At 43.0% G+C, this 16,824-nt stretch overlaps 1 protein-coding gene across 4 annotated transcripts in view; it reads right to left on the reverse strand.

Moving 5' to 3' along the window:
• Positions 1 to 505: 505 nt before the first annotated feature.
• Positions 506 to 16,824, reverse strand: part of CHD7 (chromodomain helicase DNA binding protein 7) — a 201,044-nt gene continuing 184,725 nt past the window's right edge. For all 4 annotated transcript variants that reach the window (XM_055126360.1, XM_055126357.1, XM_055126359.1 and 1 more), the window contains exons 33-38: positions 14,306 to 14,533; positions 13,653 to 14,096; positions 9,902 to 10,123; positions 8,634 to 8,774; positions 8,312 to 8,416; positions 506 to 5,557 (exon numbers count right to left, since the gene is read on the reverse strand). In XM_055126360.1, coding sequence (XP_054982335.1) covers positions 4,589 to 5,557; positions 8,312 to 8,416; positions 8,634 to 8,774; positions 9,902 to 10,123; positions 13,653 to 14,096; positions 14,306 to 14,533 — 2,109 coding nt within the window. In that variant the 3' untranslated portion in view covers positions 506 to 4,588. The remainder of the gene's footprint in view (positions 5,558 to 8,311; positions 8,417 to 8,633; positions 8,775 to 9,901; positions 10,124 to 13,652; positions 14,097 to 14,305; positions 14,534 to 16,824) is intronic.

Genomic DNA, 16,824 nt, shown 5'->3' on the forward strand with positions numbered 1-16,824 from the left:
AGGGTGGACCTGTATTGCCAATACAGACACACACGGGAGTTCCCCCTCCCCCCAGTCTTGGGTTAGAGACTTGAAAGACTCAAGAGTAAAATTTAGAGCAAGCGTAAATAGATCAGATATTTGACATAAAGGCAACTTGAATAGACCGAAACACTTTGAGAACACAGTTCTAGCTCCCAGGAAAAAACCCTCCAAATTGGATGAGTCTTCCAGTAAAAATTCAATGAAATACTTTTCACCAAATAAATCTTACATTAAATATTCTAGAAGACAACCATTTCATCTGTTTTGCCAAATTTTACTATGTCTACAAAACTGTGGTGAATCTTATCTGTGCTAAGAAAATACATAAAATTGCTCATTAGAGAACCAAGTCGAATGAATAAGACATACAGGAACCTTAAAGTGCTTGTTAGTGGAAGTTGTTTTATTGTTTTGTTACCTAATTTAAATGTATCGATGGCTCCTGAGACCTGGTGATGCTCACTGCACACAATCACTTCAAGCAGCCCTTCTCACCTCCTGTTAGAAATCATTTCTAAAAATTCGCAACAAAGATAATTACCATTTTCCACTGAAGATACTTTCTTAACAGGACACAAAGAACACTATTCTGTCTTCCATATCTCTTCTTGTAATATTAATCCCGGCATTATCTTCAAGGGGTGAATATTTTTCCTTTGTTGTGTTTATCTTGTGTAAATCTCAGGAGGAGTAATCCTAGAGTTCATTCACTTGAGTATTTCTGACTGTAAAAAAATATGTCTATAACATATCCCCAATTCATCCCTTCCTTTCTTCCCTGCCCCCGCTCCAAGGATGCTGCAGTAGTTTCTCTAACTGGAATCCTCACAACTTCTTCCAGGCCACTTTCCCACATTACAGTGATTCTTTCAAAACAAAACTCAATATAACAATCCTGTTAGCTCTCCTGAAGAAAACCTCCCAAAGACTTTCTCTGGCACTTGAAAGGAAACTCAAACTTTCATCATTTAGGCTCTGTGTGATTTCAGTCCCTCTCCCTTTCTTTGCTCACTCCCAATTCAGGATCTTTGCATTGGCTGTTCCCGGAACACTTCCAATCAGCTCACCTGGATATTGCTTCTAATCACTCAGGTCTAAGCGGACTTGTCACCTTCACACGAAGCTCCTCTTTAATCTTCCAATTACTTTGCCTTTCTTGATTTACAAAAGTGTTGTGACACATTTATCACCTGAATGAACTGGTCTGTGTTTTGCTTTGTTTCCAAAGTTAAGCTCTGCCCACAAAAACAACATAAAGCACGGAACACTGAGAATACTTGATGATGAAATGACTCCTGCACAATGGTCAAGTACATTAAGCTTTGCAGCTGGATCAATCTGGATTCAAGTATCAGGTTTGCAATTGACCGTGAGGCTTAAGTTCATTTCTTAAATAATAAAATAACAAAAGCTCTTTTTATTAAAACAAAAATACTTCTAGTGTTAGAAAAAATCCACATCTACAAAATCAGGGAGATTGCCCTGTGCTTTGTATGTGGGATCCCTGGGTTTGGCCTCCGGTACTGCATGGTTCCCCAGCATAGCTGGAGTAGTCGTCCACCTCCATCCACATTGGCACAAGGAACTTGAGACTCAAGTTTACTCAGTCAGGACTTCCTATATGCTACTTCCTATAGACTTCCCCTTAATTGCCAATGTCAAACTTAGGGAGGGGCCTTTATGGAGCAGTGAGAGGGGGAAAAATGCAAAAACACTAAAGTCCCCAAAACCTCAGATTACCATCACATGGTGACTTGCTTTCAGACCCAAGAGCACAGGATTTTAGGACTCTGTGAGAGCCTCTCATGTCAGACTGCTGTGTTCAAATCCAGTTCCTTCATTGACTCTTGGCTAGCTACTCCAATTCTCCCAGCCTCACTTTCTTTAGGGAGACAATAATGATTAAGCAGCAATGCCATGGAAAACGTAGAGCACCTCAGTACTTCATTTATTCCAGACACACCATGAACACCATGAAGTATTAAAATATTTTCTAGGGTTGCAAGGCAAGAGCCTTAAGTACAGGGCTTAAGTATTTGGAGTACTTAAGTTAGTAAGCAAGCTCCAAGCACCACAGGACATTGTCCAAACCTAAATAAATGATTAACTATTTCTAAAGTAATCGAGAACTAATTTCATTAGAAGAAAGAAATCCTCACATGTCCCTTTGTGGAAATGTGAATAACTTTAAAGCCAGATTGACAGATAAGTCCCAGATAATGCAGAGTGGATGTTGACCCAACTCCAAACACCACAAGCAACGACAGATGCTTTGCTGCATCATCTTTGCTCTTAGCATTGTCTTCTAGCAGCGACGGAGGCACTTTACGGAAGATCACAGAAAAACTCCCAATACTATAAAGAATTTTAGAAAAAAAGACCCTTTTGTGATGTATTTTTATTATTAAATTATACCTTCATATGCTTCGTAAGACTTAAGTCTTAAAAATAAGTTATTTGAATATTTAAATTCCCTCTAACTTGTGTTGATCTAGTCTTATTTTCCATAGTCAAAGATTTCCATCTCAGAAGACATTCTCTTAAAGGCACTTTCCTCCAAAGCACATGACTGTTTGTTAACTTTCAAGAGATAACAGAAATGCTGATGGTTAAAACCACCACAGGTCTCCAAGGTGGAGCTTCAAGTTGCTGCTTTTCCAGAACCATAATAGGATGCTTTCATCTTGGATACAAATGAACTGAATCTTGTTACCTGAATTTAGATGGTTTTGTAACATGATCACATGGGGGGGGGGATGGACCATGTGTGTATACTGGCGGAGGGGAGGCAACCATACATAAAACAACTCTATTCACATCTCTTCCTTTCCTCCTTAAATGCACGGAAATAAAGCTGTTTTGGTCAGGAGACCTGAAAAGGTGAAAACAGTATGTCTTGCATTATATTTTACCCCAAATATCAAAGGTCAGGAATGGGGGGAGGGACGGGGGCACAAATCATTCACAAATCATTGGCCCTTGAGACTGTGTGTGGGCACGCATGTGCCTGTGTGCACGTGTGCACTTACTTAAGTGGGTTCCTTTTAATCCCACGTGGGTTTTCCACCCCCACTTCTGGCATCAAACACTGGTCCACAGGACACCAGAGTGCTTTTGTGCTCCTTGCTGACACTACGGCATTGTATTTTTCTACCCATTAACCAAGGATAAATGACCTAGATATTGTGCCTATTAAAGCCTCATTTTTCTTTTGCCCTTTTGTTCTTTAGTGTACCATATTATCAGACGCTGCACACATTTCTAAGTATTTTCCGTCTGAGATGCCCTTTTGAGGGAGTAATGGGAGGTTTTTGCGTATGGTTCTGTTGAGATATCTAGAGTAGAATTTATGTGAAGGTAATTTAAGGTTTTTCTTCCTGTCTAGTCCAAAGACAATCAGTTTAGCATATTTGTAACAGCTAATCTTGTATAAGAGGATATAGCAAGAAACTGTACAAAGGCCAGGATCCTGTATTTGCATCTATTGCGAATACAAAAAAATAGAGTGAACACCAGTTCCCTACATACTACATTCTATAATTACATCTCTGCATATCATGGGTCACTTTTATTAAAAGCATCATTACTACAGTTGGCAGCAATTTACATTTTATCTTACATGATAGCAGTTTTTTCAAAGAAAAAAATAAAAGGACATCACAACAAAGAAAAACAATACATTTACAAAGTCATGTCTGTAAACTTCAAGGCTAGTTTAGAGCTGAGGTAATGCTGTTTTAGCTTTGTGGCTAAAGTAACAAAGTCCTTTAATTTAAAAAAGGTACCTGATTCTCTCTTCTCTCACTCTTTATTCATCTATTTATTTTGTTTATACCAGTGCATTACAAGACCACGAGACAATGGAACTGTAGTTCTGTCTGGCAAGAACCCTCCCAGTAGGTTAATTTCCAAAGGGACCCTTCACATTCAACAGCTGCCTTATTATTGCTGCGTCTCGGGACAGAGACGTTCACACGAACGTGGAGATTGTCAGAGTGTATGGATGTGTGTGGATGCACAAGTGTGGGAACCCCTGTACAGTCAAAAAAGGGAAACAAATGAGCAAGTATGATATGTATGGTAAATTTCATCTTGACCTTCACAGCAAAAAAAAAAAATTAAAATTAAATATATAACTTCATCCTTCCTTGGAGCAGCACTTCCTTCCATTAGTGCCACTCAGTTACAAATTGCTCTTTATTATAATACCAATGGTACCAAAAGGAAAAAAAAAAAAGAAAGAAAAGCAGAGCATTATGTAAGTTTCCTTAAAAAGACATGATCACCTCTCAAATTTCATCTCTCCTAGGGATAATAAATAATGCACTGCACAATACTTAATGACCAAGATACCTTTTGACACACCTGTATAACATGACTTGGACTTTTTTTTCCTTTTTTCTTCTTTTTTTTCTTTTTTTTTTTTCTTCTTTTTTTGCTACACTATGTTACAGAACAGCTTATAAAAACTAGGTATGAACATTAACTGTGAGTGTAAACAGTAGGACTACCACTTGTCAAAGAAAAGTTTTAAAACACTTTCAACGGGGAACCGGGAAGCGGGTCACTCGTCGTTCTCGGGGTGCTCCGTGTCCTCGCCGCCGTCGAGCGAGTCGAGCTCCTCGGCCTGCGCCGCCTCGTCGTCCAGGGCGGAGGACTCGGCCGCCTTGTCGGGCTGCTCGTCGGCGTCGCTGCCCTCGAGGGGCTCGTCCTCGGCGAAGGCGCCGCCCTCGCCCTTGTCCGCGGCGGCCTTGTCGTCGCCGCCGCCCGCGGCGCCCTGCAGCCCCGCCAAGGCGGGGAAGCCGGGCAGCGTCAATCCCCCCAGGCCCGGAGGTAGGAACATGGACGGGTAGAAGAGGCCCGGCGCCATGGTGGACAGGAGGAAGGGGTTGAAGGGCAGCGGGCTGGCGGGCAGGCCGGCCGCGGCCGGAGCAGCAGCAGCAGCAGCAGCAGCGCCCGCGGGGCCGTTCGCGGCGGCGTCGGGGGCCACAGTGGCGGCGGCGGCGTCGGGGCTCCGCTCCGAGTCCTTGTGCTCGTCCTCGGCCTCGGGCCCCTTCTCCTCGGCCTTGGCGGCGCCGTCCTCCGCGTCGCCCTGGCCGGCGGCGGGGGCGGCGGCGCTGCTGCTGCCCGCGGCGGCCGGGAGGGGGCTGTTGAGCAGCCCGCCCAGGCCGAAGACGCCGGGCAGCCCCGCCATGCCCGGCAGCACCAGGGGCAGCACGGCCGCGGGGTTCTTGGCGTCGCCGGCGGCGGCGGCGGCGGGCGCGGCCGTGGCCAGGCCCGGCGGGAAGCCCATGAGGCCCGCCAGCTGCAGCGACTGCAGGCTCTGGAGGTTCTGCAGGCTCGTCAGGTCCATCCCCGCGAACAGGCTGTTCACCAGCAGCGGGTTGATGCCCGACGTGGACGCCACGGCGGCGGCGGCGGCGGCCGCTCGGGCGATCTCGCTCTTGGGCCTCCTGCCTCTCCTGCTGGCTCCTTCGCCCCGCACCACCGGCCCCGTGAGGAGCCGGTCGAACATCGACTCGGGAACAAAGCCCTGAAGGGGACGGAGAGAGCACTGGTCAGGAGCCGGGAAGGCGGAAGAGGACCACCTCAACGGCCGACTTAGCAGCGGACTGTAATTGTTGATTTTTTTTTTTTCAGTGGGGGGGTCACACCTGGCGATGCACAAGGGTCACTCCTGGCTCTGCACTCAGGAATTTTCCCTGGCAGTGCTCAGGGGACCATATGGGATGCTGGGAATCGAACCGGGTCCGCCGCGTGCAAGGCAAACGCCCTACCCGCTGTGCTATCGCTCCAGCTCAGAAATTGTTGATTCTGGGTGGAACTAGATGCCTAGTTCCAACCTTACAAAAGCACAGCGGGGGCTACTGACAACGCAGAAGAAGGTGAAGGGGTGAGGCACTCGCCCTGCACGCAGCCTACCGGGAGCCAATCCCTACACTGCTGGTGGTCCCTGAGGACTGTCAGGGGTGCCCCCCTAACCAAACCAAACCGAACCGAACCAGGTGCAATAGCTAAGATTTGGAAGCAGCCCAGGGGCTCACACGCATAGAGACAATGAAATACGATTCAGCTATTAGAAAACATGCAATCTTGTGTTCTGGCTACCAACGAGGATGAGAGGGCAGGGACTCATGCTAAGTGAAGTGAGTCAAAAAGATACCTTACTCAGAGGTGGTGTGTCAGAAGGAACCAAAGTAGAGGCATACACAGTGTGTAGCAGAAACTAACCTTTGCCCCTGACCACAAAACTGAGGTTACCAAAGGCGAAGGGGAACGGACTGAAAGGGCAGAGAGGTCTAATATGCCTCAGCTAGAGGATATTGCACTGGCACGTTAGTGGAGAGTGTGGTACTGTAGCACTGTGCCTCTAAAACATGCAGATGAACATTTACGGTTCTATAAACACTTACTTCAATAAAATTAAAATAGTAGAAACTTATGACAAACACTGAAGTGGCTGGGAGATGGTTTAATGACCTCTGGACATGCTTTGTAACGGGAGGCGCAAGGCCAATCCCTGGCACTGCAGGGTCCCAGAGCACTGAGCAGGAACCAAGAGAGCCCCAAGCCCTTGCCTCTGATGAGAATCTTACAATAGTGCTGGATTGACAGCACAGCGGGTAGGGCGTTTCCCTTGTACGTGGCCGACCCAGGTTCAATTCCCAGCATCCCATATGGTCCTCTGAGCATTGCCAGGAGTCATTCCTGAGTGCAAAGCCAGGAGTGATCCTTGTGCATCACCAGGTGTGACCCCAAAAGCAAAAATAATAATAATAATAATAAATCTTGCAATAACAAAGTTACATATTCTAGTATTACTGTCCAAGCACTGAACTATACTAAATTACAGAAAAATAGTTAAGAGCTACTCAGTAAGGCAAATTTCAGGTTGTTTATATATCCATCATTATCAAGAAAGAGAAAACTCTCAGAAGGTAGTTTTTAAAAATCTAGAACATTAATTCATATTTTAATATCTGCCCCAGAGAAAGACAAACTTATGTTGGCATCTAAACCTTGGTATGATTATAGCAGTTCTATTCATAACTGCCAAAGTCTGAAAACAATCCAGATGTTCTCCTACGAGTACGGAAGCTTGCGCAGAGGGGCAGACGGTGCCGCGGAGCACTGCTCAGCAAGGAAGAGGAAGGGAGCTTCTAACATGGGCCATCGGCACGTGACTAAATCTCAGTATGCTTGAGAGAAGCTGTCACAAAAACTGAAGCCCTGGGTTAACAGGCTGGAGCACATGCTCTGCATGTGGAACCCCGGGCTTCATCCCTGGAGTGGCAGGAGCCACGAGCAACCCCTGAGCACGGCTATGTGTGGCCCGAGAGCAAGAACAAAGAAAGGCCACATACTTCATGCTTCTCTTTGATCTCCTCGCAAAGACAAACTTGAGGAGTAAACAGCTCAGAGGCTGTGGGGGGCTGGGGGGAGGGAAGGAGACCATACCAGGAATCTGAAGGTGTGACTGAAATGTCTGTTATCCAGTTACGGGGCAGTCCATGAAACTGCATGTGTCAACACTGAAAGAATGACACATGAAAAGAAAAGCCAGCAGTCTTACTGCAGACATTTTGTTTGTTTATTTACTCGAGCAGCGCTGGGCACTGAGCCCAGTGTTTCAGATACACAAGGCTGAGCTACGTCCCTGGTCCTTTACTGTACACTTTAAACAAACAGAAAGTATCAAGACAATGCATCCATCAACTTTTGTTCTGTTTCGGGGCCATCCCAGTGTGCCCAGTGGCTACTCCCCCATTGTTCAGGGGTCACTCCCAGCAGTGCTTAGGGGAACTTGTGAATTAAAGCCAGGCTTCCTGCATGCAAAGCATGCGCACAAGCCTTTGGAGCTATCTTCACATCTTACCCCTTTAAGTTGAGAAATAACACTTTAGGCAGACCATTTGTCTTTTAAAAAAATATCTTCAAAATTAGCAACCACAGTCAATAATCTTAGTGCCCTCAACTTTCATAAATTCCATTCCACAGGTGAGCAGCTAACTAGATTTGGCGGCATTTCTTCCTGCAGTCAAATTCAGCTCCACCATTGAATAATATTTCTAAGCAACATCTTTCCAATCAGAGATGACAAATTAATCCATTTTGGATTAATGATGTATTGATGAAGAAATAATGTACTGATGATGTATGAAATGATTATGTTCACTCTAGTAAGCTAAAAAATATAATTAAACAACTGATGGCGAGGAGAAGGTAAAATGTAGGAAAGTGGGTGTGTACAGTTACTTTTCTTCACAGAAATGCAGTTCGTACTTACAGACTGCTTAACTATATCAGTCCAGTCAGGAGCAACCGCAAATTCAGGATTTTCTTCCAGCCATCTGGGTAGATCCTTCATTGGAGGTGCCATAGCCCCACCCATCTGGGGAGACGCATTTGGAAAATGACTTAAAAAACACAAATTCTTCCTTTCCCCAGCCCCATTTCTCTCCGGTCTTACTTTCTCTATATACACATACATACACGCATTATTCTGAAAGAAATATGATTCCTTTTTCCTGGTAAAGAACGCCAGGATAAAGCACTTCTTTTCAGACTAAGAAACCATATAGAGATCAATTCCCTATCTTGACAATTACCTTCTTCCCGTTTCGCTTATTGACCACAGGCACCCTTTCCTCTCCTGTCAGAGTGTTTATGTCCAATTTATTAGGATTTCGACACCGATGTCGTTTCTGTTTCGGTTTCTGAAATGAGGAAAATAGCACATCTGCATTCTTCTGCAAAAAAAAAAAAAGAAAGTATTTGGTAGATTTGTATTTAAAACTTATTCTAATAAGAATAAAAACAATATACCTTTTCAGTAGAAATATGAACATTCAAAGAACAGCTTATAAAAACTAGGTATGAACATTAACTGTGAGTGTAAACAGTAGGACTACCACTTGTCAAAAAAAAGTTTTAAAACACTTTCAACGGGGAACCGGGAAGTGGTTTTAATGATTTTAAACTGTCTTAATGATTACAAACATGCCTTCATATTTTTCTTTGAAAGACTCTTCTCTTTGCAGTAAGAAACTAAATGAACATATAAAGCCAAGAATTTGCTTTCCCTTTCATTTATCCATAAGTCTGCTTACAGTGTTTGCTTTTTTAAAAACCAGATGATGGAGTTTTTAACTTTCTCTAGTATCTTTGCTATTTCTAGCCTGTGATTTGAATGGGATATCAGGAGAAACAACAGAGAGAAAAGGATTTTGCAGAAGGGCCATTCAGCTCCTTATCTCAAGTTGAACTCAATGAAACCAAAAATAAATAAATAAATAAATAAACCCAAATCCAACATTCCCAATGTTGCAAATCATTCACATTAGAACTGGAAAAGATTTGCCCTGTTAAGTGGCTTGCTTGACAAATACTCTGGAGATATTTTTGAATGTCTCATGTAAGGCTTTAAGCGCTAGCTATTTTAAAGAGAAACTGCTACAGTTTTAGACTGCATTAGCTGATCAAATCTCTGCAAGTAACAGCTTCACAGTATTCTGTGCTGGTCAGAGCTGGGCCAGAAACTAATTGAAGTGCATTCAAGAGTGTTATTCCAATAATATAACTACCTTCAGTTACATAGAAAGAGTAACTGAAGAAACCATGGGTATTTGGTGAGAAAAAAAGCAAGGAAATGCATAATAGGTGCCATCCAATAAACTCCAAGGTATGCCCTTCATGTAGACAGACTGGAAGTTAGTTCCTCTGATGTAGAATAAACAGTGGTTAAAAACTGGAAAATATTTGAGAACAGACGGTTAAAGGGAAAGACAGAGGGAGCAGAGACTTCTGAGTTGTGTCTGAGAAGTAAACAGACTGTCCTAGGACAATTCCTCCTGGCCTTAAACTCAGTTGTACTTACTGGTACATAACTTGGCATATCAACAGTGTAAGTAGGATGCAACTTCAGCCATTCAACTAAATCCTTATTTTTAGGAGCGTCTTCCCCCACCAGCCTAGTCCCATCTTCAAGATTTATAACAGGGACCCGCGTATCTGGATCCAGCTGTCCAGGAGAAGGAATGTTTCTTGTTGGTGGGGTCTCTATCTCTTCTTCAAAAGCTTTGGTCACCTCAGCATCCTCCTGCAGAGAGTTGACAATGGTCTGAATTCTCACAAGGAAAGAGAAATATTCTATTGGGGTGGGAGTATCACAAACTGGCGAGTTTGGGCCACACCTGGTAGTGCTGATGGGACCACGTGGTGCCAGGGATTCAGCTGGCGCCTCAGCCATTTGAGCCACGTCCTTGGCCCATGAGAGATATTCGAACTGATAAAACAGTGTCTTAGCACAGGGAAATGTCCGAATATGATGGCTCTTTGACCAAAAGGGGGATATGTTACTTGAAACAGTGTGAGCCTGGGGGCAGCTATTCAATTAGAAGACGATGCTTTAGAATCGTTCTTCAGACTGCAGAATTACATCAACATGCCATTTTCTGGCTCTTAAACACACCACTAGGAAAACAACACCGGCAGTAAAGTTTGAGTTTGACATGCACAACAGGTAACGCCTCTCAGTCTCTGAGGGATCGCTGGATGGATGATGCCATTAAAGAAATCACTATTTAAAAGAACCTTTCAGGGGCAGGAATGTGGCTCCAACAGCAGAGCACTTATCCTTTGCAGGTGTGAGGCTCTCGCTTCCATCACTGGCACTGCAGGGTACCCTCCTCCCACCCCCTTCAAGCACCAGTAGAAGGTATAGCCCTACTGAGCCCACCAGAAAAAAAAATTCCAAAGGTTAGTAGCTTTTGGTACTCAGGGCACAGTAAACATTAACTGGCAGTGTAATATTTTGTGTTGTGAGGTATCTGGCAACACCAGAAAAAAAAATCAACTCTTAACTATCAAGTCACTAGTCCTGAGATTGTCATTTCAACCCCCAGAAAACGTAGCCCATTTGTCCATTCCTATGGCTCTGAGGGTGGGTCAAGTCTCTATTACTTCCCACCATGATTCCACTTTCTTTCATTCTGATTCTCTTCTTTAATTCAACCTCTATAGTGCTATAGAAACTGAAGTTGTAAAACTGGAGTCAGTTTATTAAAACATACATTTCCTAGCTGGGCTGGAGCGATAGCACAGTGGTAGGGCGTTCGCCTTTCACGTGGCCGACCAATGTTCGATTCCTCCGCCCCTCTTGGAGAGCCCGGCAAGCTACTGAGAGTATCGCGCCCGCACGGCAGAGCCTGGCAAGCTACCCATGGCATATTGGATATGCCAAAAACAGTGACAATAAGTCTCACAATGAGAGACATTACTGGTGCCTGCTCGAACAAATCGATAAGCAACGGGGTGACAGTGACAGTGACATTTCCTAGCGAAAGAATTTTGTTACATCATTTTTCTACTTAAGCTGTTTACTTTAATAATTTAGTTCTCATCACTTTCAGGCAAAAATCCAAATCCTGAGTATGGCACACAAGGCCCTCCACAAATTACATCCTACCTGGTCTACAAGCTCGTCTCGGCTGAACCCTATACACCCTCCCACCAAATTGCCTGGCCAAGGAACCAAACGTGGCAGGTTCTCGCTGTCCTGTCTTTTCAAGCGACTAACTCTGACATAATCTTCAAAACTTATAAATACTGCCATCTCTTTTCCCACACATTCTTCTTCCCCCCTTCCCATCTCTCCTTTGGGCTTGCTTCAAAACCATAATACACTGTTATTTATCTGTCTCACCCCATCTGCAATACTGAGTTTTCTAGAGCAAGCCTCCTTTATTCTTCACAACCTGGTGCCTGGCATGAGGGGAAGGCTGGTCCCCACAGTCTTGCTGAATGCGCGATGCCTGTACCCTCATTTTCCAAGGCAGCACAAAATGGTCTCCGGTCTGTGTGCTAACGTAATACAAGATTTCATGATTTGTCTTGTTCCATGTAACACTGCGATCTTACATTTCTTTCCTACTCAGTTTATAGATTCATTTCCTAGTATTTTATGCACATGTACTTAATCCTCTATAACACCAATGAAGAATCCCCAAATTCTAATATTCAACAGTAAAACAAAACACTTAAAATTACATTTTCTAGTAGCTGTTAAAAAGGCTGGGTTGCTAAATGTAACTTTAGAAAAAATACTCGATACATTCTTAAGTGTGTTAATAGCTAAAAATATGTAAGATAAATAGAGCCAGCCTTAAGTTTAATATAACATATACCTGTAACAGGAAAATCGTACCTAGGTTATAATGACTATTGATTCCTGGCTGTGATCTACAGACAAACAGGTGCCACGATTCAAATATTAAACACAACAGTAATAAAAAGAGACTTGAGCTTCCAAAATTTCCCAATTGTTGATGTTTATGGGAGAAAGAATTTTTAGTGAACAAAATCTATCAAAGTATTAGGGTGATTTTTAAACAGGGTGACTGATCATCAGATATAATTTGGGAGAATAAACATAGATAAATGGCACTGTACTTTATGGAACAGACAGTCACTGATGATCCACTACAGCGTGCACTTTTGTAAGACTCTAAAAATTACACATTCAATAAAAATAACCACTACTACAACTGATACCTTGGGAGTGAATTTTTGAAAGTAAACCACTTTGATGCTTATGTTTTAAAGAGACCCCACCAGGGGCAAACAAATTTCCGAGGTATTTTGTCATTTCCAGGGTAACTCCACTATACTTTTTTTCCCTGCCCTTTTACGGTATTGAGCTTTCTCTAGACCCAGATAAGTCTAAAAATGGGCAGACAGGGACAGAGTAAGGAAAAACATAACTGAGAAACAATAGTGTCCCTTGGGCTTCATTTTCAGTGTTTCCTTAACCGTGGGCCTGCCCGGGGAAGGACCCCTCAAGGTTCAGCTGGGCCCACGACAGCTTCCCAAGCTCCCTCGGACTCTGCTGACTTGGCTCCAAACTGCTAGGCTCAGGCTCTCTAATACTTTACAAGAGTAGGCTAAAATTGGGTTCTTTGGAGTAACACCCCTGATATTAGTTAGGTGGCACAGTTTTTAGAGGGTGTGGTTGAAGCAGATTAGGAAAGACAATTATTGTGATCACATCCATTTCCTTCAAATTGAAAAAGACCAATTCTACTGGCACATTCACTTCATTCAAACCTAAACTAGGGAAAATCTTTATTCAGCTGAATTCACCTTTAAGTTCCTAGTTATAGAAGCTGAAGAATTGGCAGTCACTATACACAAACACAACTCTTAAGTCTGAAATGAAACATTTATACTAATCTAATAAAAAAAAAAAATCCAGGCCCCGAAACATCAATATTCTTAAGAGCAGAAGCTTTTTCCACCTTAGGAATTCAGAGATGACAATTACAGGCTTAGAAGGACGTGTTTTTGTTTTGGACTAGTCTTCCGAGAGTAATCAATATATCGGAATCATTGGAAGGATATATCCTCAAGCTACATTTGGTTCAGGCCGAGTGTATCTGTGTATCAAGGCTCAACACAACTTTCCAGCTCTGAACCGTGACTCTGTTCAGCGTTATTCTATTTCCTTAGTGGAAGAAACCAGTTTTGGGAATATCACGTCAGCGGGAGGAGCAGACAGCAGTGTTGGCCGCGGTGCAGGGACCCTGCCTGTCAGTGTGGCACACACAATGGAGGCGAGCGCCTGAACTTACTGCACTCAATGACGTCCGTTTGTGGCTCATGAAAAGCAGATCAAGACCTTCCACGTTTTTCCTCCTTCCCCGCCTCCTCTTCAGGGGCGGCTCTCCATCTATGAGGGAGCCGTTAAGCAGATGCCTCGTGGGTGTGCGTGACAGACCTGCCTGGAGCAGCTCCATTTGAGTCTTAAAGGCATCAGACACGGGTGTCGAGACATTAGGCAAGATAAACTTTGAAGTGAGAGATGAAAAATTTGAGGTAGAGCTTGTCGCCTCTCTTGAGGCCTTTGATAAATCTACAACTTTCTCTTGTCCGTTTTCCGAGACCACCTGAGACTCCCGCAACTGAGCAACCATCTCCATGAGGTTTCGCCGCTTGGCAGCTCGTTCGGCCTCAATTTCGATTTTTCTCCTCCTCCTCCTCCGCTGGCGAGGGACAGAGAGGTTGAGCGCATCTTCCTATGGGAAATATGCCCAGAGGATAATAAGCCAACGCGATAGCAGCTATCTGGGCTGGCTCTCAGAAATCAACAACAAGGAGCACGAGACACGGGACGCGCAGGACGGCTGCTCAGGGGTGAGGAAGTAGCAGCCATCTCACTTCTAAGATGGGACCAGAGAAGCACAACCTTCCCAAGCAAGCTAAGAACCAGAGGGCCCCCGCTTACCTTTGACAACTGGGGGGAAGCCGTGAGGTCCTCGCTCCCACTGATGCTGGCCTGGCCGACCATGGAGAGCTCGGCGAAGCTCCTCTTATGCAGGGGACTGTCCAAGGTGGGTGGTGTGTAACCAGGGATGAGGCCCTGGAAATCAAACATCTGGCGCCTATTTACTGGCCATTTGCCTTTCAACACTGCTTCACAGATGTTGTCTAATCGGTTTATCATTACTCGATCCTGGAGGGAGAAGAAAAGTCACATGAAATTTGTAACAAAGACCTGGTGAAAACTGCTAGATATATACGTTCATTGAGATGTTCAAGAGCATAGAAGGCTTAAGAGTCAATCAGTGTGCATGTATATGGGTGGTGGTGGGAGATAGGAAAACAGAAAAGTTGATATCCCAAAATGCATTGCTTTGGTGGCACCAATGGTGGCACTAACAGAGAAAACAATATTTTTTAATTACAAAGACAAAACCACATAAATGAGAAAATATTACATAACATCTCAAATACTGCTTAATTCTAAAATGTCCCCAAGATTTTAAAAATGACTTTCACGTAAGCTAAAAAAAAGTGTTGGTGACCGCCAACAGATAATGGAACGAACATGTAACTTCTCGACGCTCTGGTGCTTCGAGCTAAGGCGAGATCAGCCTGTCCTGGGAAGTGGGACATCATTAGCGTCACTATTAATAAAGTTCAGCATTACAAAATGGGCACCAACCTAAGAACACCTAATGAATGTCAATTTGCATTCCCTACCTATTATCACTTCAAATCTCATTGAAGCGTGTACATTAAAATTTTCTAATTACAGCTCTTAGACCCAGTTTCCATAGATTAAAAGTGCCTCCTACTATAGACCTTTTGACTGATCTGGGAAACTCCCTTCTATTCTCAATAAGATTAGCATAATGGGGATGCTAAGAGGATATAGAAAGAAAAAAAATCTTTGGTAGGACACTCTAGTTCATAAATGTTATGAGATTTTTTAGATAACTAACACCATGAAAGATCAGCCTGGGAATGAGTTAACTAGTCATTTTTGTTTTGTTTGTTTTAAAACCAAACATCTGTTACAAGGATTAGAATGATTATTTCCCTACTATGAAAAATTAATTTCCACTTTGTTTTGGTTATAGATAACTACATTTGGGAATGAATCTCTTAATATATTGGATCAAATAGGGAAGCATATCCTGTCTCCCAAGATGAGACGAGATTTCCAAATATGTAGGTATCTTCAATCTAATTTACATCTAATTAAAAAAAATTTTAAGTTCTAAAAAGAGCACAAATTTCCTATGTGCTACTGGTAGGAAATGGTATATGTTTATGAAAAACAATATGACGGATCCTAGAAAAATTAAAAATTGATCCACATAACCCAGTAATTCCATTTTTAGAACATAAAACACACTTAATGAGGCATCTGTATACTCATGTCCATATCAGCACCTCAGTACAGTCAAGTGTAAGAGGTGAAAAGAACGCTAAGGTCCCATTAATAGATAAATTAGTAAGGAAATCATGGCATATCTGTACAATGAAATATTATCTAGCCTTAAAAAGAAGGAACATTTTACAACTTCAGGAGGGTTATAAAAACAAAAAAAGAATTGGGGTACACTACCATAGTCAGAGGTATTTGGGGGGCTATTCCTGGCTTAAGGCTCAGGGGTTGCTTCTGGCAGTGCTCAGGGCACCATGTGGTACCAGGAACCAAACCTGGGTTTTGGAGCTAACTCTCTGAGCCAGTCTGAGTTATGTCTGTGGCCCCACGAAAAAGGTTCAATACACTCCAAGGATGAAACTTTAAGGCAATTATGCCAAGTAAAATTAGCCAATAAAATGATGAATGCTGTCACAAAATGACAAATATTGCATAATTCTACATATGATGAATCTAAAATAATTTATATAAACAGTAACATGTAAACTGATGCTTTTTAGGGGCTGGGGTAAAAGGCTTTATTGACTGGGCAAAGAATTTAAACAAGATTAAAAAAAGTTCTACAGATCTGTTTTATAAAAATGTAAACTACATACTTAAAAGTGCTTAAGATCACAAATTTCATGTTTTTTTTTAACCACAAATATACACCTACATATCTTGATATTTATAGACCTAGGTCCAAGCATGTTAATTTGAAAAAGGGAAGTTTGTTAAGATAATAAAGTATAGACTTCATTGGGATACATGATTACTAAAAGAGCTTAAACACTCAAAGATTTAAAAAAAAAATTAAGGTATTTGAACATGTTATTGAACAATGAACATGTATCCAAAACTTTTCACCTTAAAAAAATAAATCAAAGGAAAAAACCCTCAAAGATCCAGCTAATAGTTCCTTTTTTTTTTTTTTAAGATGGGCTTGGGGGTGGGGCGAGAGTGGGAGGGGGGAGGTGGGGCATCCCCAGCCATGCTCAGGGCTTACTCCCAATTGTGCTCCAGGACTACTCCTGGTAGGGTTCAGGAGACCATATGGGGTGCTAGGGATCAAACCTGGGTTGTCCATGTGC

This window comes from Sorex araneus, chromosome 2, assembly GCF_027595985.1.
Source record: "Sorex araneus isolate mSorAra2 chromosome 2, mSorAra2.pri, whole genome shotgun sequence".
NCBI lineage: Eukaryota > Metazoa > Chordata > Mammalia > Eulipotyphla > Soricidae > Sorex > Sorex araneus.